Raw genomic sequence first — 25,940 nt, 5'->3', positions numbered from 1 at the left:
CCTCTCTTCCCCCCCCGATCTTCACCCTCTCTTCCCCCCCCGATCTTCACCCTCTCTTCCCCCCCTCATACTCTTCTCCCACTGCTCTAACCCTCTGTTCTTCCCCCATCATCGTCACCTTCTCTTCCCACCACTACACTCATTCTCTATTCCCTCTCACCACCCCCACCTTCACCTCCATCCCACCCCGGTTTCACCCCACCACTCTGCACACTCTTGTCTTCCCCAAGCCTCCTCTCCCACCCCCGGATCCCGGCTCAATCCCGCACCCACACACAAACGCACAGAGGTCTTCTTCCTCCCCGGACTCTCTGCTGCTTTATTCTCATCTCTTCGAATCCTTATTTTGTTTTTAAAAAATGATGGATTTCAACCAGGAGAATTTATTCGGGCAAATAGAAGATTTGCAGGAACTTAGCTTCATCGAAAGACCAGTGCGTAGATACCTGAAGGTGTGTATGTGAGAAAGGGGAGTGTGGTTGTTGGATGATGGTGGTGGTGGAATATATATGTTATATATGTGTGTGTATATATATAGATATGTATCTATGTGTATATATATATATGAGGCACAGTATCCATATATGTAAGTAGAGCTATCAAGGTTACACTGGGCTGCGCTTCCAGCGCAATGAAAGCAGAGCCTGCGTTACCCCTGAATCACTTGTGCTGGAAATGTATTTAAAGCGAAAATTGACTGCCTGCCTCGGGCACAGAGACAAAATCAGATTTATTATACAGTTCCACTAGTTATACCGATTACAGCCGTAGGGTAGAGAAGCTATATCATGTAAGTTATCAGCAACTGAGACATCAAATCTGCCGTACGCACTGAAATTGTTAGCACATTATGACTCATTTTAACGGGAACATTTACCAGTTCATCATTAACATGTTAAGTATCGCTGCCATTTATATCGAGCGTTTTTATTAAGAATTCAATCCATAACTTAATTTTAGATTTATTTAATCGATATATGAAAAATTTGGGACATATAAATCCACATTGAATAGGTCAGGTTATATTTCTGAACAAATATTAACATGGACCTTGTTACATCCTGAAATCTATTTGCTATCTGATGTACTAATTTAATGGAGACATTTCTGATATGATACAAACTAGATTTTTGCTAAATGTTCTCAGTGCAATGTACAACAGAACAGATGAATCTGAATTTTAAATCAATGCTAAATCAAAATGCAGATGCTGGATATGTGAATTAAAAGTAAATCATGGCTGGAAATGCTCAGCAGGGCAGCAGAGGACGAGGAGAGAGGGTGAAATAGTAACTCCTCTCCACAGAAGCGTCTGACCCATCCAGTTTCTCCACCGTTTTCTGTATTTCACTGTACCGTGTATGTTGTTACTCTGCATGGATTGGTAACCTTAAAACTCTTTTTTAAAAAATGGTTTCTGCCAAAAAGCGCACTTTGGCTGATGAGGTGGCTTTAGCAAACTCTTGTCAGTTTGAGCAATTTATTTTGTATGGCTTGTCAAATGCATGTATAAACCTTTCATCACTATCCGTTATAAAATGCTTTTAGTAGAAAGAAGAGAAAGGAAGACTTACATTCATATAGACCAAGAAAGTGCAGTAGCCAATTTATGCAAACAGTCTTCCACAAACAGTGATGTGATAATGACCAGCTAATCTGTTTTTTGTGATGTTGATTGAGGTATATAAATCATGCCTGTGGGCTCTTTTACACTGATTCAAACAGGCAGATGTGCCCTTGTTGCAACATTGTTGTAAATGACACCTGAAGAAGGACTGAGGCTCTGAAAGCTTGTGTTTTCAAATAAACCTGTTGAACTATAACCTGGTGTTGTGTGATTTCTGACCTTATCTACCCCAATCCAACACCGGCACCTTCACATCGTAACATTACATCTGGCAGTGGGTATCTCAGATACTACAACGCAATCACGGAGTAGAGAGTCAGCCTTGATTTGTGTGTTCAAGTTTTAAAGAACAACTTGAAGCTGGATTCTTGTGACCCAGAGGCAAGAGCACTACCAACTGAGAAAAAGAAATATGAGCTTACAGATCAGAACCTGCATGTTTAGTTATGAGCAAATCGCTTCTGAAATGTGACTGGGCTACAAATAATAGAATACCACACTTAAAATCACACTTAAAAGTTGAGGCTGATTCAGGAGTATAGAGTTGCCATTTGATCACTGACAGCACTGGAAGAACTAAGTTCATTGGTATTGACTGATATATTGCATACGTTTTCTCCCTGTCATTTGTTCCGGCTCTTGCTTTTTAAAAAAAAAGTTGCGATAGTATGTTGAAATGATATTTGCTCCCCTTGTGTTAACCTTAAATGGTTTTTCTCTATTTTAATTTGGATTGGTGAAATGGTAGTCTAAACAATTTGCTACTCCAACTGTGTTCAGTCCTAACCAATTCAGAATAATTACAATTTTCTATATTAACATCCCTATCTCTTATAAATTACATATTGGATAGTTGTAAATAAAATTTAAAACTAATCTTTCATTTGGTATCACAAAAAACCACCGTTTTCCATTGCAGTTTATGATATCACATGACACCCCCTTGATTGGATCTTGTTTGACCGGAACTATCTGATTTATTGATAACTGCATTGCATATCTGCTCTATTTTTAATATCTATTTATATTTGTAGACACCGGAAGAGATCGAAAGATTGACAGTTGATGAAGAACTCAATGATATTGAAAGAGCTGTTTATCTCCTCAGGTAGGTTATGAATTCCAGTTTCCAAGTGTTTTGGAAGATAGGTGCAGCAATGTCTGAAGTTATATTTTTGAAAGCATATTTGAAAATGAATATTTGAAAGTTATATTTCAACAGTATTGTGATGGCCTACTTTGGAAAGGTATCTGTTGCTTCTATTTTTGCTACATTTTGATTTTGAATAACCTCTACTCTTAATGGTCCAGCTTTTCTATCCTTACAAGAAAGACGGCAAACTATAGATTAGTTCTTTTTCATTATCTGTTGGTGTTGGCACTTTGTTATTTCAAAGATCCTGTTATTGTAATTATTGTTGCAATGCTGTCAATGAATTTTGTTGCATGTATTTTAGCCTGCATCAATAGAAAGTGCCTAAGCTTGGATTGGTATTGCCATTTTGATGTTCCTCTTGTGCACAGTGAAATTTCACCTGATACATCTGAAACCTGTGTGATTTGCTATTTTATCAGTTATAATGTGTTGGGTACACAAGTTTATTAGAACTGTACCTTTTTTTAAACAATTTTAACAGTGCTTTTTACTAGCATTGTGGCAGAAAATGACAGTTTGCAAATCTGCAGAATAAAAAATTTGAGCACAGGCAAGGGAGAAGATCCTGGTCACACAAAGAAAGCCATGTTAGTTTTTACAGCTCATAATTTATATTTCATAACTTCCAAATCCTGCTACAAAGTTTGTGGAAGTGACTGATCACATTACTCCAGCGTGTACAGCATACGGCAGGCTTCACAACCTGATCAGTACATTGAGTTATGTCGGCAAGCAGATGTGCCCTGTTAACTCAATCTTGGATCTTCTAGTTCCCATGGCTTAGCTGCCTTGTTTGGCTTTCAGTTCCTCATATCTCCTCCTTCTAAGTTGCAATGAATAAAATGTATGTCTAGACCATTAAGGGTATTATTGTTACAACAGCTGAGCTAATGTTCCCAGAACTACCCTTGGTCAAGTGTCCCATCAAGATTATTTGTCCATTTTAATAATAATCCTATTAATATTTCCTCCCTGCTTTCTACTTGACTAGCATATATAGTTCTGTAGTTAATGATTGCAAGCCTGTGTCTATGTTTGATTTGTTTGTATGTCCTTGCAGTTCAAATCTCTTTATTGACTTGTTGAGCTACTGTAATTTCCAATGAGTTTAACACCTTTAGCATCTGTCTCATTTTTAATTAGGTTACAAGATGCATTGAATTGGTAAGCTTTGTGAAAGTATAAAAGCATTTTAAAACAAAGGATAGTTCTTTACTTTTTTACATTCTTGAAAATGCCTGTTATTTTCTTTGGTTGGTTCTGGCTTCTCTAAGCTATAAATTGCCTGGCAACCATAAAGTCTGACATGTTTTTGTATCCTCGCAATGCTCTAAGAAACAAGCCCATCTTTGCCTTATTTACACATTTGATGAATTTTTCTGTTCTTGTTTATTCATTGTCGAAGGTTTGTGACATTCACTATTTGCTGATGCTTTTCAAGAACTTAGAAAGGAGACATTTGTCTTTCTGGTGACCCATAATGATTTGTAACAGTAACACTAGACTTTTCTTCAAGCATTCAAGCAAATATCTTTGTGCCTTGAAAATCTCTCAAATTTCATTTGAGGTTCAAAAGATCCTGTATAAGTACCTAACACCGTTTTGTTTGTTTTCAGTCTGATTGTGCTGAGTATATATTACTCTCTAAGTCACATCTTTGTAGGTTCTGTGCTAAATGCACCGATTGCTGTTAAGCTTATGTTTTTAATCATTATTTTATTCTAGTGTGCGGTTATTTGCCTCCTTCCACACTTGCCTGATTGTGTTTCTTTCAAAATACTTAGTTTCAATCTTTTTACCATTGACAGATTTTGCCCTGGATATAAATCTGTTTCAAATAGATTAATTGGAAAGATAGATTCAACAGTTTGTTAAGATGCTTGTATCAAAACAGATGTTTCAACATTCCTCTTAATGCCAACTAAGAAAATGCTTCACCTCCCAAGCTGAGGAAAGTAGTAACATAATATAGGAAATAAGAGCAGGAATAGACCATCCAGTCTGTTTCATCATTCAAAAGATCATAGTTAAACATTTCGAATCACAGAGTCATACAGCACGGAAATAGGCCTTTCGGCTCACCTCATCCATGCCTACCAGGTTTCCTAAACCGAACTAGTCCCATTTTTCGTGTTTAGCCCATGTTGCTCTAAACTTTTCCTCTTTTTACCTGTCCAAATGTATTTTAAATGTTGTAATTGTACTTGTCTCTGCCACTCCTCTGGCAGCTTGTTTCATATGTGTGAAAAAGTTGCCCCTCCGGCCCCTTTTAAATCTTCCCGTTCTCATCTTAAACCTATGCCCTCTAGTTTTGGACTCCCTACCCTGTGGAAAAGACCCAGACTGTTCATCTAATGTATGCCCCTTGTGATTTAATAAACCTCTAAAAGGTCACCTCTCAGCCTCCTTACATCAACAATTTCTCTATCCTCTCCTTATTTTCCTTGCTTCCTTTAGTGTTCAAAGATCTATTGCTGTCAGACTTGAGTGTATTTACTGGTAAAACATTCACAGCCCCATGAGTTCAGAATCCTAAAGATTAATAACTCTGAGTGAAGAAATTTGTCTTCCTCTCAGTCCTAAGATGCTAACCCCTTTAACCTCTCTCTGCAACAAATTCCAGACTCTCCTGTAGAGAAGGACCTCATCTTTAGGTACCCTCTAAGAATTTTATGTTTTCAATGAGACCATATCATTGTGGGTACGTATATTATGTGAATTTCAGTGCGTGTGTGATGCCAAGCATGTAGGTAATCTGTCCCAAAGCTTGGTGGATCATAGTAAACAGCATATCCTTTTAGCTGTTTGTGACAAGTGGAGTACTGACTGTATCGAACTAGCCTGCACTTACTAAACACGTAACATTGTGTATTAGATATGTTTCTGCAATTGGACAACAATCCTGAGGGTGTGAAGAATTACATGACAACCAATTTAGGATGGTCACTTGGGCTCACAGTATGGCACAGTTAAGTATACTGTAAACCATATACAAGAATATATTGTGCCTTGTTCTTTGCGGACAGAAAGAATATATGCATGCACTGTGCCTGTCAAAATGCAATAAAATAGGTGATGTCCATTTGCTGATTTATTACTCACGGCATGCCCTGGTGAATTAGAGTCAAACTATCTGATTTGAAATCTAAACAAAGCCTGAAAAGTGAACTGTAAATATTGTTACCTGCTGCATTCTCCATGGCAATGCCGCTAGCATTTGCCAACCAATGAGCATCTCCTCTCCGACAGTAATGGTGGTTTTCCTCTCTATTGGTATTCTTGTGAATTTCTCTGAGTTTAAGATAAAAACCTTCATTAATTTGTTTTTTAGCAGTGCTAAATCATCTCGCATTCTTCAAAACTCCAGAAAAAGTACACCCATTCTACTCATAGAACAAGGTCAAAAATCACATGACACCGGCTTATAGTCCAACAGATTTATTTGAAGACACAAGCTTTCTTCTTGGTGTCAGTGAGAGAGATGGCATCAGACACAGAATTAATAAGCAAAACATTAAAGGATCATAGAACTGATGAGATTGTGTTGAACAAACCTAAGATGGCTGTTAAATCTTTAATCAGTTAAAGAGGATTAATATGCAAATTCCAGAATTTCTTTCAAGACATTGCCCCAAGATAACTAAAGGTTTTCTCAGTATACCACAGGTGGCAACTCAGGTCAGACAATACATTTTAGGTGTAAGGCCTTGTTTAGACTCTGTGTATCAACTTGCAGTCAGACTGGTTTTATTTCCAAAGTAGGAAATTATTCAATGCCACACTGTGTACAAATTGTGTGCTTTTTGAACAATATAGAATGTGTTTGCAATTACAAATCTGCAAATGCAGATTCACCCATAGACTTATATATGTGTTTGCACTGAGTACTCATAGTACAATCGTCTTGTTTCAGGAATTAATCAATTGAGCCTTCATTGTACCGTCTCAAAGAGAAGTTTATCCTTCCTTAGGTAGAGAAACCAAAACTGTACACGGTATGCCAGATGTCATGTCATCAAAGTGATATATAATTGCAACACTTCCTTACACTTGTAGCCGAACTGCCTTGCAACAAAGGTTAACATGCCTCTTGCCTTCTTTATTGTTTCTGGTGCTTGTGAGTTAATTTTCTGTAATGTGTACAAGGATCCTTCGAATACTAATATATACCGGTATCTTGCCTATTTAAAAAAAACTACTTCAATGCGCTTCCTATAAATGTGAGTAGCTTCACATTTACAGAGAGTTGCTGTAATCTTTTTGTAGCTTCTGTTCACACCCTTTAGTGCTTAATTTTCCACAGAGTTTTGTGCTGTTAGCAGATTTCGATGAATTACACTTGTTTTTCTCATCCAGATCATGATATGTATTGTAAACAGTTGAGGCTTAACCACTACTCTCTGTACCACTACACTAAATGCACAGTGTTGTCCTAAAAATGCCCTGTTTATTCCTACACTTTGTGAAGACTGTGGGTTCAATTCCCACGTCCACAAACTTGAGAATAAGAATCTAAACTCTCATTCTGGTTGTTACCACACTTCTGTGTGTGAGAGTTTGATCTGTGCAAATTGATTGCTGTTAATCCTACATTGTAAGGAACATTTCAGCGATCAAGGACATTCAGCCTCTGATCTTTGGTAAGCGTCCTCCAAGGCAGACTTCGAGACACACAACAACACAAAATTGCCGAGCAGAAACTGATTGCCAAGTTCCGTACCCATGAAGACAGCCTTAACCGTGATCTTGGGTTCATGTCGCGCTACATGTGACCCCACCACACTTCTGTATCTGTAAAACCTTCCTTATTGTTTTGTTTTGACACCATCACCTTGCTAAATTGTTATGGTCTTTGTACCTTAATTAGTTTGTATGGTTTTGGATTACTTATTACTTTGGTTAGACCCTAGGCATGCGACTCTTTTACCTATCATGCTATTCCAGTCATTTAGTTTGTCTCCAACACCACCTTATTTTTAATCTTTTGTAATTATCTCTCTGCCTCATTTAATCGCATTGCAGGTCATCCCTTTGCTTGTTATTCAGCTGTTGACGCTTTATTCACACTGACTAACACTCTTAGTCACTTGCAGAGACTCATTATTTGACACTTCACTCACACCAGTTGTATGGTGTTTTGATCTCTCTGCCTATAAATTCTGTGTCTGTGTGCTCTTCTGTCTCACTTTACATGATGAAGGGGCTGCGATCCGAAAGCTTGTGATTTCAAATAAACTTGTTGGACTATAATCTGGTGTGACTTCCGACTTTGTCCACCCCAGTCCAACACCAGCACCTCCATGTCATGACATACAAGTTCAGCATTTATTGCCTATCACCAATTGCTTTGGAGAGGGTGATGGTGAATTACCTTGTTGAAGCATTGCAGTCCATTTGGTATAGGTGTGCACAACATGCTGTTAGGGTGGGACGATGATGTAATACCAATGAAGGCATGGAAATATAGTCCCAAATCAGGATGGAATGGAGTATGAGATGGAGGGGAACTTGCATGTGGCAGTGCTGTCATGCATCTGCTACCTTTGATGTTCCAGGTGGTCAGGTGACCTGGAATACTCTACCTGGGAATCAGGAAACCTCCAAGTCATTGAGGTAATGAATTCCTTGTGAATGAATGTGGAATCTCTTGATTAAGACTGCAGAACCTGGTGCTACTATACAGGGTGAAATATTGTGGATGCTATTGTAATGAACATTGTGCCAATTGAATAAGTGAATGCTGAGTAGTTTTATTTTGTGAAGATTTGCATTTATGTTATTGCATCACGTGTGGTGAATTTCCAGAGGTATAATTCATGTCACAGACAAATGTGGTAAGCATGGCTTTTCACATATAGAGGTGCATGTCTGTGTTTTTTTATTTGTTGCTAACTTTTGCCTGATGTCTTGTGCTCATTTAAGTATTGTAGTCTCTTAAATTAATGCTTTCCTTATGTGATGTGGCTTTAAGTGTAGTCAAACAGTGATGATCATGGAAGATATGTATGAATTGTTCTAATTCTGTTTTTGTGTAAATTTCATTACTCCATTTGTCAATAGAAATAAATAACTTCATGTTACTATGTAGTTCCTGACATGTGCCTTGTATGTGGTGTACATTTTTTTGGAAGTCAGCAGCTGAGCTAGTCACTGCAGAATTCCCAGCCTCTAACCTGCATTTGTCACTGCAATAGTTATATAGCTGTAAAAATGTACTGTGCAACTTAGATGAACCCCCTGGTCTGTTTAGAATAATGACTGATTGTTGGATAAAAAGCAATATGGTACATTGCAGTGTGAGTGATTGGAGATTCACGGAAAGAATATGTTACAACTTTGAACCCTATCTCTATATTTTTGTAATCTGTCAGAAAGGAGGAAGATTTGAAATTTGGAGAAAGGAATACTTACAAATTGTTGAAGAGTTATAATACGGACTGTTTGTGTTATCCTGAGAAATTCTTAGTTGTATTGAATAACTGTGATGAGCATGTAATATAGTGTGGCGAAGTTGAAAAATAATTTGTATGATAAAATATATTGATGTTTTGTTGATCTCTGATTTTCCTGAATTCTCAAAGTCTTTGCGTGTAATTCAATATGTGATCTGAAGGTGAAGGTGTAATTTTACTTAAAAAACAGAAACTCACAGTGGGGATGTGCTTGTATTTAAAGTTTCCAAAGAAGCCTCTTGCAGCTTTGTGTTTAATTCCAATGCACATAGTTAATGCTTTTTTTGATTGTGCTCACCATTGAAAGTTCACATAAATTTTGTCTTACAAGGTTCGTTACCTGTAACTTTTACGAGAGTTTTTTCTTAACTCTGAAACATTAAATTCTGACCAGGTACAGAGATTGATTGACAGAATTAGAATAGAACAGTCCCTTTATATCTCACTAATTTCTCATTAGCTTATCTTAGCCACTATTTTGTTAATATGGCAGATATAAGGGTAACTATTTAAATATTAATGCAATGCCAATTGTAGAGTATTTATAGGATGTAACAACGGACAATGATTCTACAGTTGATTTTCAATTATTTGAATGCAGAGCAGATATCTGGTATATGTTTCCTAATTTAGTATTTACCTTTGTAATTTTGAACAATTTTTCACCGTGGTAAGAGTGACTTAGTGTTAATTCTTGCAAAAATGTTAAAACTCTTGAATAAATCAAAAGTGCTAAAAAGTAATAATATCCAAAAGAATCAAAAACAGAAATTGCTGGGAAAACTCAGCAGGTCTGGCAGCATCTCTGGAGAGAAAGCAGAGTTAACTTTTTGGGTCCAGTGACCCTTCTTCAAAACAATTCTGAAGAACAGATGCTGCTGAACCTGCTGGGTTTTCCGAGCAATTTGTTTTTGTTTCTGATTTCCAACATCCACAGTTCTTTGGTTTTTTTTTTGCTTACCATCCAAAAGAATGCTTACCTTGGTTTTATGTTAAATAAAGGCACTGTAGTGTTTAATTTATTGTTGGCTAACAAAGTGGGTAACAGAGCAGTTACTTCAAGTCTATATTGTAAATGATGATTCTCCACCTCGTTGGTTCTTTTTCAGTTAGTTTGAAGCCTCAGGCGGATGACAGATGTTTGTGGAGAAATCAGCATAACCTAACAGTTGTTTTCACTATGGACTTAAGCTAAGGAAAGAGTCTGGTGATAGATATGAGTATGAGGAAAACGACTATTCAGTTGATCTAAGTTTGTACCTGATTTCACAAGGTATGATTATAGTAATTGAATATTCTTCTTGGCACCTCTTAATACATGCACTCGCATGTACTCAATCCATAGAACAATAGTTGTTTACAGCACAGAGTACATAATTGAATCCATGTCTATCCAGTCCTCTTGACAAAGTAATCCAAAACTAATCTATGTTCTATTTTCTTTTGACCACCTTGTATCTTCCTTTTGTGCTCTGCCATATAAATGTTTGAGAGTATCTTTTGAATCTTGTATGAAATCCATTTTGAAGTATTGCTTCTACAGAGTAATAGTTGAAGATTTGGTGGCTGAAGGAATTTGGGGAATAGTTGCTATTGCATTGAGGGAATAGTTGCTATTTTGGTACTTTTCAAAAGAAAGCTATTGTCTAAGAGATGAAGCAAGAAATAGTGAGATCTTAGGGGCTGAGGATGTGAGACTTTAAGTGACTTATTGGTGAGTTTTATGTTAATTTTAATATTAATTTTTTTCCTGTACACTCGTAAAGTAGTTTAACTCGATCTTGAATTTATAACTTAATTAGTCAAACTAATTGACATCATTACAAATAACTGTTGAATGAGGTTTTCATTTTTGAAATAAAATAAATAAATCACAATGGCATGGTGATGTGTTGCGGATGCAATGAATGGCAATTGTGTTAGTTGTATTGGAATAATGCTTGCTGATGATACAAACATTGGTGGAAAAACAAATTGTGAGCAGGATATAGAGTCTGCAAAGTGATATAGGTAGATTAAAGGAATATTCAAAAATTTGGAATGTAATGTAGGGAAATGAGGTTGTCAACTTTGATAGGAAGAATAGAAAAGCAAAATATTACTTAAATGGAGAGAAGAATACAAAATGCTGCACTGCACAGAGATCTGAGTCCTCACACATAATCCATAGCATGCAATTAGGCAAATGGATATTGGCCTGTAATACATGGGGGAAATGGAATGTCAGAGGAGGGAAGTCTTGTTCCAAGGGAATGGCATGCAGTTTTGGTCTCCTTATTTAATGAAGGGTATACAGATATTTCAGAGAGGATTCACAAAGTTAATTTTTGGGATAAAGTGATTGTGGCTTGAGGAAAGGTTGTGTCTATAATCATTGCCATTTAGAAGAAAGAGAGTTGATCTTATCCAAAACTTTAAGATTTTTAGGTAGCTCTACAAGATAGATGATGAGAAGGTTTCCTTTTATGGGGACATCTAGAATTTAGGAGCATAGTTGTAGAATATGGGGTCTTCCATTTTTGATGGCGGTGAGGAGGTAGTTTTCTTTGAGAAGGTTGTTAAACATTTGAATACTCTTCAGTGGAATTTAGGCCATTGTAGAATTCTGCCTTGAAAACATTCAGATTGCTGATCTATAAAAGGACTTTAGGTCTCTGGGATGCAGGCAGAAAAATGGAATTGAGGTCATGGTCAGATCTGCCATCATTGCACTGAATGGCAGAATAGGATGGCGGACTTGAATTGCCTACACCTGCTCATATTTCTTACGTTGATGTGTTAGAATTTCTTTGTCACAAATTTGCATTAATTTCAGCCAAGGTTTTTTTTAAGTTATTCTTTAATAGATTTCAGAATCTATTTGGTTCATGCCATACTTCTTGGTGCATTAATGCAAATATTTTGCAGATTCAAAATTTTCAGATGTCAGTTACATTTTGCATAAATAGTAGTCTCTGATGGAGGATAAACAGTCCTGTTTGCAAGTTGTGAGATTGTGTCAATCTTTAATTATTCTGCTACAAACCTCACTTATTTTTGCCCACCAAGATAAACTGCCCCCAGGGTTTCCCCATGCTTTACAACTTGCGCCTGTCTTCAGTTTCATGATTTATTCTAATAGCTTTTGACGTCATCTTGCCTATGGGACCGCTAGTTATCTGACTCCTATAGTTATTAAACTACTGACCACTCAACTTCCCTTTCTGGTCTCCTGATATGTGATTCCATTTCCTCAGTACAATCTCTTTCACTTCTTACAGTCAGTACACATTTTCTATTTTTAGAAAGAAGACCCCTCTGTTCTAGCATGCTACCACTACAATTCCAAGCATCCTTTGCCCATTAAGATCCTTGAACTTCTTGCCTCTATATTTAGACTTTACAATCAGGTTTCTGCTGTGGCACAGTACTGAAATGGTCTCCAAATCCTCTGTGACTGGAACAATGGGACACTATTCCCTCCTCAACAATGAGTTAAGTCAATGACAGAGGGGCTGAATAGATTACACCTGGTTCCTCTTTCTGTTTCCTGTCTTACAGATCAATTGCTACTCACTGATGACTCCTGTCTCCCTGGCCTACGTTGTAATTTGCTTACCCCTTCAATGTGAAATTCTCATTTTTGTGTTAAATCCTTTTATGTCCTTGCTGTTTTGTATATCTATAATTGCTCCCGACCCCCCGCACCCCAATACTTTTCATACCTCTCTATCTCTTACTCGGACATTGTGCTTCTAATTAACCCCTGTTCTATTGCCACATTGTCTTCACCTGATTCGGTCTAATGTTCTGAAATTTGCTGCTTTTAATACCTATGCTTAGACCTTTGAAGAATTGTGTGTTGTTTTACAATGTGGAAGTTGTCCTTTAATCGCAAGTTATTGCTGATAATTGATCAGGTGTTTGTCAAGACCAGTGAATATTAAACTGATGCTTGGTGAAATAATGTCATCGACAGTATATGCTATTCAAAAACTGAGATCATTGACAAATTAAGGGTCACATTCTTAGTACAACTAATAACATTTTTCATTCACTGATTTCATAAAGCTAAAAAGCTGAGAATCAATGTATTGGTATCATGTAAATGAACTACAACAATTAAAATCACATTTTTCACAGCTTAGTTTAAAAAAAATTGTAAAACATTGTAAAATGTATATTTTCAGTGGCTGCACACATCATTGTTATTGGAGTGGTGAAGGAGGAAGGCTTTGTGAATGCTTACTCTTTGCTGTGAATTACCACGCAGGATCTCTAGTTGAGAATTGCAGGCAATTAGTTCATTTAGCCTTTCTGTTGTTGAGACCGGATTCTCAGGTGGAGTGCTTGGTCGCCCCCAGCAATTGGAATCTTGGGTAGCAAGTAAATTATGTGGAAATTGTTGAAGTAATTGTATATAAGGAGATTATATGTCCTGCAGGGTAAAACATCTGTCATATGCAAATGTATCGTTCTTTTTAGCTTTCAGTATTTGCCTGTTTGAAGCTGGAGCTATAGAAATTGAGGACTATTGATGCCTTTGATGGAGCCCTGTATCTGGTAGACCATGGTTTTAGATTTCGATAAAGCATCTCGTAGAGGTATCCAATTACTTCTGTGGTTTGCAGATGCAATTCTTCTTAAAGTACCTCAAATTTCATTAGTTCCTTGTACATTAAAGAAGTATAGTTACAAGAGTGGGCCAGTCTAGATCATAGCTGATCATCTCCTCAGTGCCATTTTGCTGCACTGTCTCTGTATCCCTTAATGTCATTAGTCTCTAGAAACCTATCTCAAATGGCTTGCCCCTTGGCTGAGATTATGTCGCCTGGTTCTAGATTCACCCGTCCGTGAAGATATCCTATTTATAGCTACCTTGTTGTGTTCTGTAAGAATTTTGGACGTTTCAATGAGGTCACCTCTCATTTTCTTGAACCGCTACAGAATACAGATCCAGCCGCCTCAAATTTTCCCCGTAAGACAAGCTTGGCACATCAGGGATTGATCTGATGAGCTTTCATTGTACTTGATCTATGACGAATAAATCCTTCCTTAGATAAGGAGATGAAAACTGTACATAATACTCTGAGGTCTCACCAAGTCTGTATAGAACTGCAGTAAAGATGTCTTCTACTTCTGTACTCAAAACCCCTTGAAATGAATGCCACCATGCTGTTTGCCTTCCTAATTGCTTGCTGAACCTATGACTCATTGATGAGGACACCTGGATCCCAGCCTTCGCTGTTTAAGGGCTAATCTGCCTGTCTGTTTTTTCACCAAATTGAATAACTCCACACTTACTTTCATTGTATTCCATTGTTCATATTCTAGCTCATTCACTTGTTCAAGTTTTCTTGCAGCTTCAGTGCACACTCCTTAAATTTATGTTCCCACCAGCTTGATGTCATCAGCAAATTTATAAATATTACAATTAGTTCCCGCATCCAAATCATTCATGTAGATTGTAAGTAGTTGTGGACCTAGGTTGTGTACTCTATGAGTAACAGCCTGGTATTCTGAGAAGTTTATTTATCCTCTCTGCTTTCTGTCCATTAACTCAATACATATTGATGTTTCTTTCAATCCCATAATTTCTAATTTTCTTGTACTAACGTGCAGGACCTTATCAAAAAGCTTCTGAAAATCATCACATTCCTTGGTTTTCCTTTTTCTATGCTACAGGTAACATCCGCAAAAAACCTCCAGTTTTGTCTAACCCGATTTCCCATTCGTAAATCCAAGTTGATTGTGCTTAATTTTGCCATTATTTTCAACAAGTTCAGTTGTTGCATCCTTTAACATATTAATTCAAACATTTTCCCAGCTCTTGCCAGGCTAGTAAGTCTATAGTTTTCTGCTCTCCGTCTTCCTTCCTTAAATAGTGGAGTTATACTTGCCATCTGTCAGTCAGAGGAATCTTTCCATAATCCAGAATTATGAAAGATAATGACCAATGCATCCATTATCTTTACTGCTACTTCATTCATCACTCTTGACCAGATGACCTTTATACCAAGAGATTTAAAACTGTCAATCCAGCTAGTTTTTCAAGTATACCTCTTTACTAACACTAATTTCTCCTAGCTGTCAATTCACTCAAGTCCTTTGGTTGTCTAGTATTTCTAGGATAGTTTATGTATCATCATCTGTGAAGATAGATGCAAAGTCATTGTTTAGTTTCTCTGCCAACCTAGACCACAACCTCTGACTGTTCCTCGTTTCCCTCTCAAAAAGTGCCCTGCAGCCATTCCTTGATATCCTCCAACTTGGGATCAGCTATGCAACATACCACTTTTTCAGCTGGTGTCAGTTCTGTAAAAGGGTCATATTAACTATGCTTTCCTTCACAGATGCTGCAAGATCTGCTGCGTTTCTCCAGCAATTTCTGTTTTTGTTTCAGATTTTCAGTATCCACAGTTCTTGGTTTTATTTAACGCAATGTACCACTTTTTGGAGTTGCATTTATGATTGCAGAAAACCTATTTTTCCGTAACTAAACAATTCTAATCAGTAAAAGCCAAAAGAACTGCGGATGCTGTAAATCAGAAACAAAAACAAAGTTGCTGGAAGAGCTCAGCAGGTCTGGCAGCATCTGTGAAGGAGAAAACAGAGTTAATGTTTAGGGTCCGGTGACCCATCCTCAGAATCCTCAATCAGTATTTATTTTCCATTCTTCTTCCTTCCCAGCTGTCAACTGAGCAACTCTGACTTGGCTTAGACTGCAGTCTTCTGAGGGACCATCACTTTCTCCAGTAAACATATCAGAAAATCAATTTTGTGAGTGAGATTATTTCAGGTGACTCCTACAATACTCACCTGATTCTCTTGGGACTACTCTTGGGACAGGAAGACATCTATTTCTTGTCTATCTGTATGCCCCTAAGATGTGGTGTGGTTTGACCACTTGCCGAAATGCGTTATCTACATAATCCTCTGCCTTGTGCTGCTGCTTCAGTTCTGAAAGTCAGAGCTCAAGTTTCTGCAGGCAGAGATACTTGTAGAGGTGTTTGTCTTAGATGCATGCTGCATTCATGGAATCCCACATTCCACAGGCTGTATGTTCCACTTGGCAGAACTGCCCTACCATATTTTAACTGTACCAATGATTTATTACAAGTCAAACAGTTACTCATCAACCAGCTCCTTCTGCGCAAAAGTATGAGTCAAGTACTGGGGATGGTGAAGAAAGTAAGTTTAAAAAAAAGGTTAAGAAAAGGCACCACCTCCCTCTTTTTCTTCTAACTCACCACTCATGAAGCTCACTCTGCTTGAAATCTCCTATCCACTTGTATTTATATTCTTTGTATCTACAGTGCAAGAACTAGACTGAACCAGTTTACCTCATTAACTATCGGCTACTCTCAGTGGAGCTTGTTTACCCCAACCCAGGAGAAACTTAATTTATCTGACTTTAATGCTTATCCCAGTTTTAAAATAAAGTTAAATGCTGGCTACAAGTCACACTTTTAGAAAGATATTGACATTTAATAACCCATTAAACTCACTCACTCCGCTTGAAATCTCCAGCCACTTGTAACCAGCCTGTAATTTTCTTACTGGCTGCTTGATCACCAGTTCAGCATATCAACACCAATCACTGTGTGCAGAATTTTGGAGTGCAGCTTAGAGGGAACACTGCATGTAATTATGCTCTTTGGAGCTACACTGAGTTGGACTGCAGGGGCGAAGTCAGTGTGGTCTCTGGTGATGGCAGCTCATGCTGTGACTCATTGCTCTTTCTTCAGGTTACCTATGATAATCAAGAACATCAAAATGTCCAATGGTTGGGTCATTAAAATGCTTTTGCCTTCTTGACACTGTGAAAGAATTGTTAGTTTTGCAAATAATTTCTTCAGCCACTAACATGATTGTCATTGGTGAAAAATATTTACTAAAGAAACTAAGTTAGAGAAACAAATAGCACAAGAATCTCAAAGTTGTTCAGAGGCTCTACAGCTTTAATGGTCCCTTTCATTGGCCCTTTGAATTGAAAACCGTGTGCAATAAATCTGGTCAATAGCAAATAATTCATGTCTTTGTTTTTCAATCTAAATTGAAAACATGTAAATCTGGTAAAAGATGATAGCCATTATTGCAGTGCTTGGCTGAATGTAAGATTTCAAGTCTGAAAATCATATGGCTCAAGACAGGTAGCAGAAGACCCATAAGTGATTTTAAGGTATTTTGTTAAGGAGTAGCATTTAGACATGATGCATGAGTTATGGTATGGTTATGAGTTATGAGGAATGGTAAATAACCCATGACAGATGAATGGTTCAGTGCTCCCAGAAGACTAACATGGTTGACACACTGTTGATCTCAGTAGTTTGTAAATGCAGCGTTCTGCTCTTGAGCTGAACTGTTAGAGGACACCTCCCTGGTCTCCCTTCACCTTCCCTCGTTCGTCTTCTGTGTGAAGAAGATAGTTGTCCAATGAGGACTACCCTCTGCCACCAAGAACTTATTAACAGCCTTTATTTCTGGGTGCTGGTTGTTTAGTCTGTTAATCACATGTTCAAAAAATCCAAGGTGGTCACCTCCCCTCTTGTCCATCACTTTGCTCAATGCTGCTTTTTAGTTTACCACTTGCTGATGGTTATTTGTTATCTCTGAGCAGGCAGTTGCCTGGATAGGCAGGTATAAAACATCATCCTGTCAACTTAGGAATGTCAATATGGGTGGGAGTGTCAATGTGGAAGCCTGAATTGGGAGGCCTCAGCATTCTTAGGGAATGTTTATGTGCTATTCGAGAGAGAGAGAGAGAGAGAGAATATGTTTCCTCTGCCAAGGTGAACATATGCTGTGCCTCCCAATTCCAGAAAAATCCTACGCTTACTCTGAAAAGTGCTATTTATTAAATGTCCAGATTGTTGGAGCTTCCTTTTGACAAATAAACATCCTTATTGACTTCTCACAGCCTTTTTTTTAGCTAACCTAATTATTTCTAAAGTACAAACTTGTTTCCCGAATTTCTTGATTTTATAAATTTCTAGAAATATCAGAGTACAGTGGATTTGGATTAGCACTCCCCATCTACAGATCAATTTGCTCAATGATATATTTTGTTCTCTTGCAGGAGTGCTGTTAGTTTTTAAGATATTAGCACATAAATGCATATAATTCACTGAGGGTGTGTTCCCAACATATGAGATTGGGTGTCGGAATCTATAGGTGTGAGGCTAGAAAAGCACAGCAGGTCAGACAGCACCTGAGGAGCAGGAAAGTCAATGTTTTGGGCCGAAACCCTTCATCAGGACTGGGGAGGGGGAGGGGGAGGGGCGGGGAGCCCAGAAATAAATAGGTGGAGGTGGGTGGGGTTTGTGGAAGGGTAGGAGAGATGGTGATAGGTGGATGCAGGTAGGGGCTATTGTGATTGGTCCATGGGAAGGGTGGAGCGGATATGTGAGTAGGAAGATGGTCAGGGAGGTGAGGGAGAGGGGAAGGTCTGAACATGGGATAAGGCTGAGGCTGGAGGGATTTTGAAGTTGGTGAAGTCAGTGTTGAAGCCATTGGGCTGTAAGCTCCCAAGGCAAAATATCAGGTGTTGTTCCTCAAGTTTACGTCTGGCCTCGCTCTGACAGTGGAGGAGGCCAAGGATGGACATGTCATCAGTGGAGTGGGAGGATGAATTAAAATGGATGGCAACTGGAAGGTTGGGTTGGTTGATGTGTGCAGAGTGCAAATGCCCGTTAACCAGTCCCCGAGTCTGCGTTTAGTCTCTCTGATATAGAGGAGACTACATCAGGAGCAACGGATGTAATAGATCAAATTCGATGAAGTGCAGGTGAATCTCTGCTGGATCTGGAAGGATTGCTTGGATGGAGGTGAGAGGGAGGTTTAGGGGCAGGTGTTGCACCTCTTGCAGTTGCAGGGAAAGGTACTAGATGTGGTTGAGGAGTTGGTGTTGAGTGTAGAGCTGATGAGGGAGTCATGAAATGAATGGTCCCTGCGGAAAGCAGACAGCGGTGGGAGGGAAGTATCTTTTTGGTCGTGGAGTTTGATTGTGGGTGGTGGAAATGTCGGAGGATGATGCTTTGGATTCATAGGTTGGTGGGGTCATTAAAAATGGCCCCTGTTATCTATCTGCACATACTGTATGTAGATGTACTCACAATATAGTTGCAACAATAGGGATAGATACAAATACAGTTATTCCTGCTTGGAACTTATTCCACTGTCAAATGGCTAATATCACAGTCAGAAAGAACATAATTTCTGTATTCTTCTTGCTTGTGACATCTTGAATTCTTTAACTAATCCCTCAGATGCAAATCACATGCAATTAAGAGAACTGAAGTTTCACTCTGGAGGGACTTCACTGAACTTCAAGACTGGGAAATGTAACCTGACTTGGTAAACCAATTTGTTGATTTTTCCCTACAAACTGAATCATGGAGCATCTGCGCTCTGCATGCATCAATCAGGGGCTAATGGGGGCTGTTTGTAGAAAATTGTGAGTTTGAAGCCAGACTGTCAGGCAATGTTGCAATGAAGAACAATGTTTCTGTACATAGGCATTCCTTGTTGCACCTAGTTTTACTGTTGCCCATAAATACAGCCTATACCTAAAGTAATATAGTATTCATAGACTTCAAAGATTCTCCAACTTTCCCATCCATGTATCTGTCTTGTGGACAGGTCTTGTTTGGTATTATCCGTCCCTGGCCTTCAGTTGGCCTAATGCTGGACCCTTTTACTTTTAGTATGCAAAAGGGTTAAAGTTGTTGGTGATTCTACCCTGATTGGTTTTTAAACCATTTTCTCTGCAGAGTAGTGATGATGCTGGGATCAATTGCTCATTCTAGTGGCCATATTGACCATGTTATCTTATCCTGTCAGTATTTTTCAAGTAACTGGGCATGTCTGTCACCATGCTGTTTTACTATGCACTCCTTCAAGTTAGTTATTTCATATGTAACAAAATGAAAAGCTCCCTTCCACTAGTTTCATTTGCAACTTCTGTCCTCTGACAGACTAAGAAATGGAAACTTTGCTGTCACTACTGCACTTCTTGCAACAAAGTTGTGCATATTGTGCCTTTCACCCTCCACCTGACAAACATTCTTGACCTTCAAGTAATCTTTGTAAAAGATCATAGGGGACATGGTGCAGGGGGAAGCTATTGGAATGTATTTGCTTATTCTCCATTTACAGAGTCAATGTCTCAGGTAGTGGCTAGACAATCAAATTCACTTGTCTTAAAAAGTTCATAAGCAAGTGCACAAAAATCTCCATTAGAAATCTATAACTTGCAAGTTGTCACCTATGCTTTCCTTTCACTATAAAGGTACATCAAGAGTAGATTGATATGTTTTGTTGTACTACATCTAAGGTGAGTTATTGCATTTCCCATTTTGTGGTGCAATACTCCTGTCTACTTTTTATTCAAAATGGGGCATATGATTAATTACCTTTCTCACTCATTTAGGACTGCTGGAAAAATTTTACAGATCAATAAAACATACCCATAATATCATTTAAACAGAAATCAAACATTCCCATGTTGGTCCCTGTCATTAACAGATTTTTTTTTTTGTCATTTTAGAGAGTTTACTTTTGAAAGAATAAAACACTATTATATTTTACTTGATTTCTTTTGGATTTCAAAATGTCCCGAGTTCAAATAGCAGTGTTGTTGACAGGATTGCTAGTGTTCCATTTGTTTATTTCCAAAACGCCTTTTTGATAGTCAGAAACTATATTCAGAATAAGCAAAATGTCCTGTTAACTTTTTTCGCAGAAAATTGTGGTTTGTTTAGCCACTTAACTGCAGGTAAATTCCCTTTTGAGTGTTTGAAATAGCAATCTGTCCAATTTATTTTATTAACTTCAATTTCAAGAATAATTATGCCCAGGCTTGGTTGTTTTAAATGATGTTTTCACATCCAAATATAAATGCTTGCAATCAAGTCTAAGAAAAGAAATGAAACCAGCCTATTGGGCATCAGCTTAGGCACTGGAAATGACCATGGTAAATTCAAACTTATCGACCTTGCAGAGTCCTCCCTACTAACATCTGGGAGGCTCGTGTCAAAATTGGGAGAGCAGAGACCAAACCTGTTGTTTGTCTGTAAGCAATGAATCAAACACCACCACTATCCTTGGCTATGTCTTGTTCTTGTGAATGTTGCCAGTGCTTCAAAGTTGCAGCAATGAGAAAAGATTGGAAAACTAAGGTCATTTCCCTTAGAACAGAGGACTTAATTGAGGTATGAAAATAATGAGACACTCATAAAATGGACAAGGAAGACCTGTTACCCTTTGGTAGAGGATCACTTACCAGGAGTCACAGATTTTAAGGTGATTGGTAGAAGGATCAGAGGTATATGAGGAAAAGCTTTTTCGTCCAGAGGGTGACAAGTGTCTGGAATTTGTACCAATTTGGTAATTGATGGGAAAATCTCAACTCATTTAAAAGGGATCTGAATCTCAGCTGAAGTTCTGTAACTTGCAAAATTGAGTCAGGTGCTAGAAAGTGAGATTAGGATGTGCGGCTTGTTTATTCAGCCAGATAACATACAATGCGCTGTTTTTGTGTTTTAATCAGACACATCAGATGTGATGGCACGGTAGAGTATAGTTCAAAGGAGTTTCCCTGGGTGTCTTTAAGATTTTCTGGAGGTCTCATGTCATTGGATCAAACTTGGGCAAGGAATCATCCTCATGAATGCTACATACCATGTTCCATTTAATTGATGAATCCTTACTCCTCTATGCTAAACACCAATTGGAAGAAACTCTGAAAGTGAGAAGGACACAGAATGCACTCTGGAGGTGTACTTCAACATCCCCCACTAAGAGTTTCTTGGAACCACCACTTGTGACCAAGCTGGTAGGTTGTTCTGTGTCAGGTGGTGAAGGAAGTAACCAGAATGAGCAACCTGTCTGACCTCATCCTCATCAATCTGCCTGTTTGCCGGGGTGACCATTGCACAGCCCTTGTGGAGACAAAGCCCCATCTTTTCATTGAAGATATCCTTCATTGTGCCATGTGACACTACTGCTGTCTAAATGGGATAGATTTCAACAAATATTTCCTGTCAAAACTGAACAATGATGATGTACGGTAAGCCATGTAGTAGAATCCTGTTGAACCATAATTTGTAACCTTACAGCTTCATAGTATAACCAGGAGATCAACCTGGTATAATGAGGAGAGCTGGAGAGCATGCTGAGAGTAGCATCAAGACCTAAAAATTAGATGTCAACCTGCTAAAACACAAGACTATTTTTGTGCCAAATAGCAATAGACAATTCTGCAATCAATGGATCAGATCTATGCTCAGCAGTCTTAAATGGTGGAGAACAATTGACCTACTAACAGGTAGAGGAGGATCCACAAGTATTGTCATTGTTGGTGACTAGGGGAGGGGGGTTGGTGGTGGAAGGTGCCCAGCAGAAGTGCAAAAGACAAGACTGTGAAGCATTTACAAACATGTTCAGACTGTAGTCCCAAATGGCTAATCTACCTCTATCTCCTCCTGAGGTATCCAGCATCACAGATGTTAGTCTTCATTCAATTTGATTGACTCCGCATAGATATCAAGAAAAGACTGAAAGCAATGGATATTGCAAAGCCAAATGTCCTGACAGCATTTCAGCAATAGTATTCAAGATTTGTGTTCCAGAACTAATGACACATTCTTGCTAAACTGTTTTGGTATAATTACTATATAATAGCATTAGGACTCTGGAGTAATCTTATAATGATATGTTCCTCACTGGGCATAAATAACACCATATGGGTGGAGTTGAGGATGAATAAGAGTTGGGTGAAACACACGGATAGCTAGAAGGAATCCTAAAGTATTAGGTGGTAGAGTTCATGTAACAGTCTCTTATTAATGGGACAGTAAAATTTGAACTTGGTATATCTGACTATTAAGACTGAATATTACAATACTCAAGTATCAGTGTTAGAAAGAAACCCAATCCTGAAGATGGTCCTTGACCAAAAACAAAGCTGCTGGAAAAGCCCAGCAGGTCTGGCAGCATCTGTGAAGGAAAAAACAGAGTTAATGTTTCGGGTCCAGTGACCCTTCCTCAGAACAGTTCTGGGCTTTTCCAGCAGCTTTGTTTTTTGTTCCTGATTTACAACATCTGCAGTTCTTTTGGTTTTTTATGGTTCTTGACCATGTGTTTTTCTCAACTGGTCTGTCTTGAACTCAGACTCATTGATATGGGCATAAAACCATGCAACAAAAAAGCTACACAGTGTATTTTCCTGAAAATGTGAAAAAAAATTGACCAAGTATATCCTGTGCACAACAAACTGGAGTTAATGCGAATCAGGGGAAAATCTTCACTAGTTGGAATCATAACTGGCACACCGAGAAATGATTGTGATTGTAGTGTTTCAAGCATATCACCTTTTGAACGTCACTGCAGGAATTCCTCAGGAGAGTCTCTTAGCCCCAACCGCAATCAACTGCTTCATCAATAACCTTCCTTCCATTGTTATGTCATAAGATCACTGATGACACAATGTTCAGTACCATTTGTGACTTCTCAGATACTAAAACAGCCCATGTCCTTATGCAGTGAGACCTGGACAATATCCAGACTTAGGCTGATAAGTAGCAAGTAACGTTTGTTTTGCTAGGCAATGACTATCTTCAACTAGGTGAAAGTATAATCATTTCCCATTAACATTCATGGGTATCTCCATTGCTGAGTCATTCACTATCAATGACTTACCAATGACCAGAAACCAAACTGACCAGCCGTATAAATAATGTCACTATAAGACCAGATCAGAGGCTCAGAATTTTGCAGCAAGTAACTTGCCTCTGTTGCTAACCCTGACCACCACCTGCAGTACACTAGTTGGATGTGGGATAGATTGTGCTCCAATTGACTGGATGAGTACAGATCCAAAACACTCAGTTCAACACCATTTGAGGCGGTGCAACTGATCCACGTCTTCAAGTTTCACTCCCTTCACTACCGATGCACAATGTGTGCCATTTACGAGATGTATTTCAGCAACTCACCAAGGCTTCTTAACAACACCTTCTAAATCTGCGATCTCTGACAGCCGGAAAGACAACAGTAGTGGATATAAGGGAACGTCACCACTTGCAAGGTTCCCTTCTAGCTATACATCATCATGACTTGGAGTTATATTGCTGTTCTTTCACTGTTGCTGGATCAAAATTTTGGAATCCCTTCCTAACAGAACTATGCTGTCCCTACACTTCAAGAATGTGGCTCACTACCACCATCACTGGGACATAATGATGGGCAATACATACTGGCTGGTCCAGTGACGCCATAGTCCATGAATAGATTTAACAAAAAAACTGTTTGTAAGTATGATCCTGCCATCCAGAACCCGATCATAGAGATAATTACCATAGCATTCACCTTTTGCCAATCACTTGCTGGAAAACATCTGGCTAGCGATCTCAGGGCAAGGTACTCAAGATGTCAGCAGTGTTATCTCCACCCTTGTCCATCGCTTTAGCTCAAGGTCACCTATTATTTACCACATGCAGAGAGTGATTTATTAGCCCTTATTGAACACATATATAGATAAAAGGGTACAAGATGCAGTCCTATTGATGTAGGAATGTCAACACGAAAGCCTGAACTGTTTCTAGGCCCTGTTTATGTGCATTTCCAGAGTGAGAAAGGAAACAGTTTCCCTTCTAAGGTGAAAATATGATTTGCTGAGACATTCCATAAGAATTTGAGACTTATTATGAAAAGTATCATTCCTGAAATGTTCAATTTCTTAAAAATTGCAAGGTTGAACTCAAAATAGGCTTGGGGAAAGGAATCAGCTAAATGTCCTTGTATGCTCAGGTGGAAAGCAACTAACAGCAAAATGCCTTTACTCCATTATTTACTTGAACTTACTTATGTTTAAAATGTAAAATGATTGGTGTATTGTTACTGTAAATGCAAATGTAAACCCATTGTTGCTGTGATAGTGCAATTTCTCATTAAAATGTGGTTGGTAGCAAATGAATGAAGAATTATTTGTAACGCTTGCATTTGCTCACAGACTGCCACCTATGTGTTTTTACATTGCTTAGAATGACACAAGGCACTGTACAAAGGCCCTGAGGCCTGTGTGGAAAGTGCAAGCAAATATTGTATATTTCTTATTATTTTAACCAGAATGAAGAATCCTAACTGATGTAAGTGAAGTTCTAATTGGTGAGTGTAAGTAACAGTTATTTTTTGAATACCATATCGTGCACAGAAAGAAAAATAAAGAGATGGAACTTACAAGGTAGATTAGGAGGAGGCCTTTTGGAGCCTTGAAGGGGAGGTGTCCCTTCTTGCGCTGACAGGTGGAAAGTAACATTTATGCCAGGCAATCACCATGCCCAACTGTAGAGAATCCAGCCAACACTCATGATATTCAATGGTATTGCCATTGCTGAATCTTTCGCTGTTAACATTTTGGGGACTGCATTGACCAGAGGTTGAACTGGGCAAGTCATATAAACAAAGCGAATACAAGAGCAGGCCAGAGGATAGGAACTCACCTCCTGTCTCCCAATGCCTGTCAACCGTCTACAAGGCACAAGTTAGGAGTGTGATGGAATACTTCCTGCTTGTCTGGACGAGTGAAGTTCCAAAAATACTTGAGCTTGATCTCATCCAGGACAAAACCACTTGCTTGACTTGCAACCCATTCACCACCTTCATGTTTCACTCCCTTACAAGGTGCACTGCAAAAACTCACCAAGGCTCCCATAATAGGACTTTC

General features: G+C 38.5%; 1 protein-coding gene across 1 annotated transcript in view; it reads left to right on the top strand.

The window, feature by feature from the left end:
* The first annotated feature begins 46 nt into the window (after window positions 1-46).
* ppp4r4 (protein phosphatase 4, regulatory subunit 4) overlaps window positions 47-25,940 on the top strand; it is a 202,618-nt gene continuing 176,724 nt past the window's right edge. Inside the window, exons 1-2 of the mRNA XM_048600386.1 lie at window positions 47-452; window positions 2,662-2,735. Of these exons, the coding sequence (XP_048456343.1) occupies window positions 360-452; window positions 2,662-2,735 (167 nt within the window). The 5' untranslated portion in view covers window positions 47-359. The remainder of the gene's footprint in view (window positions 453-2,661; window positions 2,736-25,940) is intronic.

Source organism: Rhincodon typus, chromosome 8 (assembly GCF_021869965.1).
Source record: "Rhincodon typus isolate 14 chromosome 8, sRhiTyp1.1, whole genome shotgun sequence".
Taxonomy (NCBI): domain Eukaryota; kingdom Metazoa; phylum Chordata; class Chondrichthyes; order Orectolobiformes; family Rhincodontidae; genus Rhincodon; species Rhincodon typus.
The sequence above is the reverse complement of the archived record's forward strand: the minus strand, read 5'-3'. Positions and strand labels throughout refer to the sequence as shown.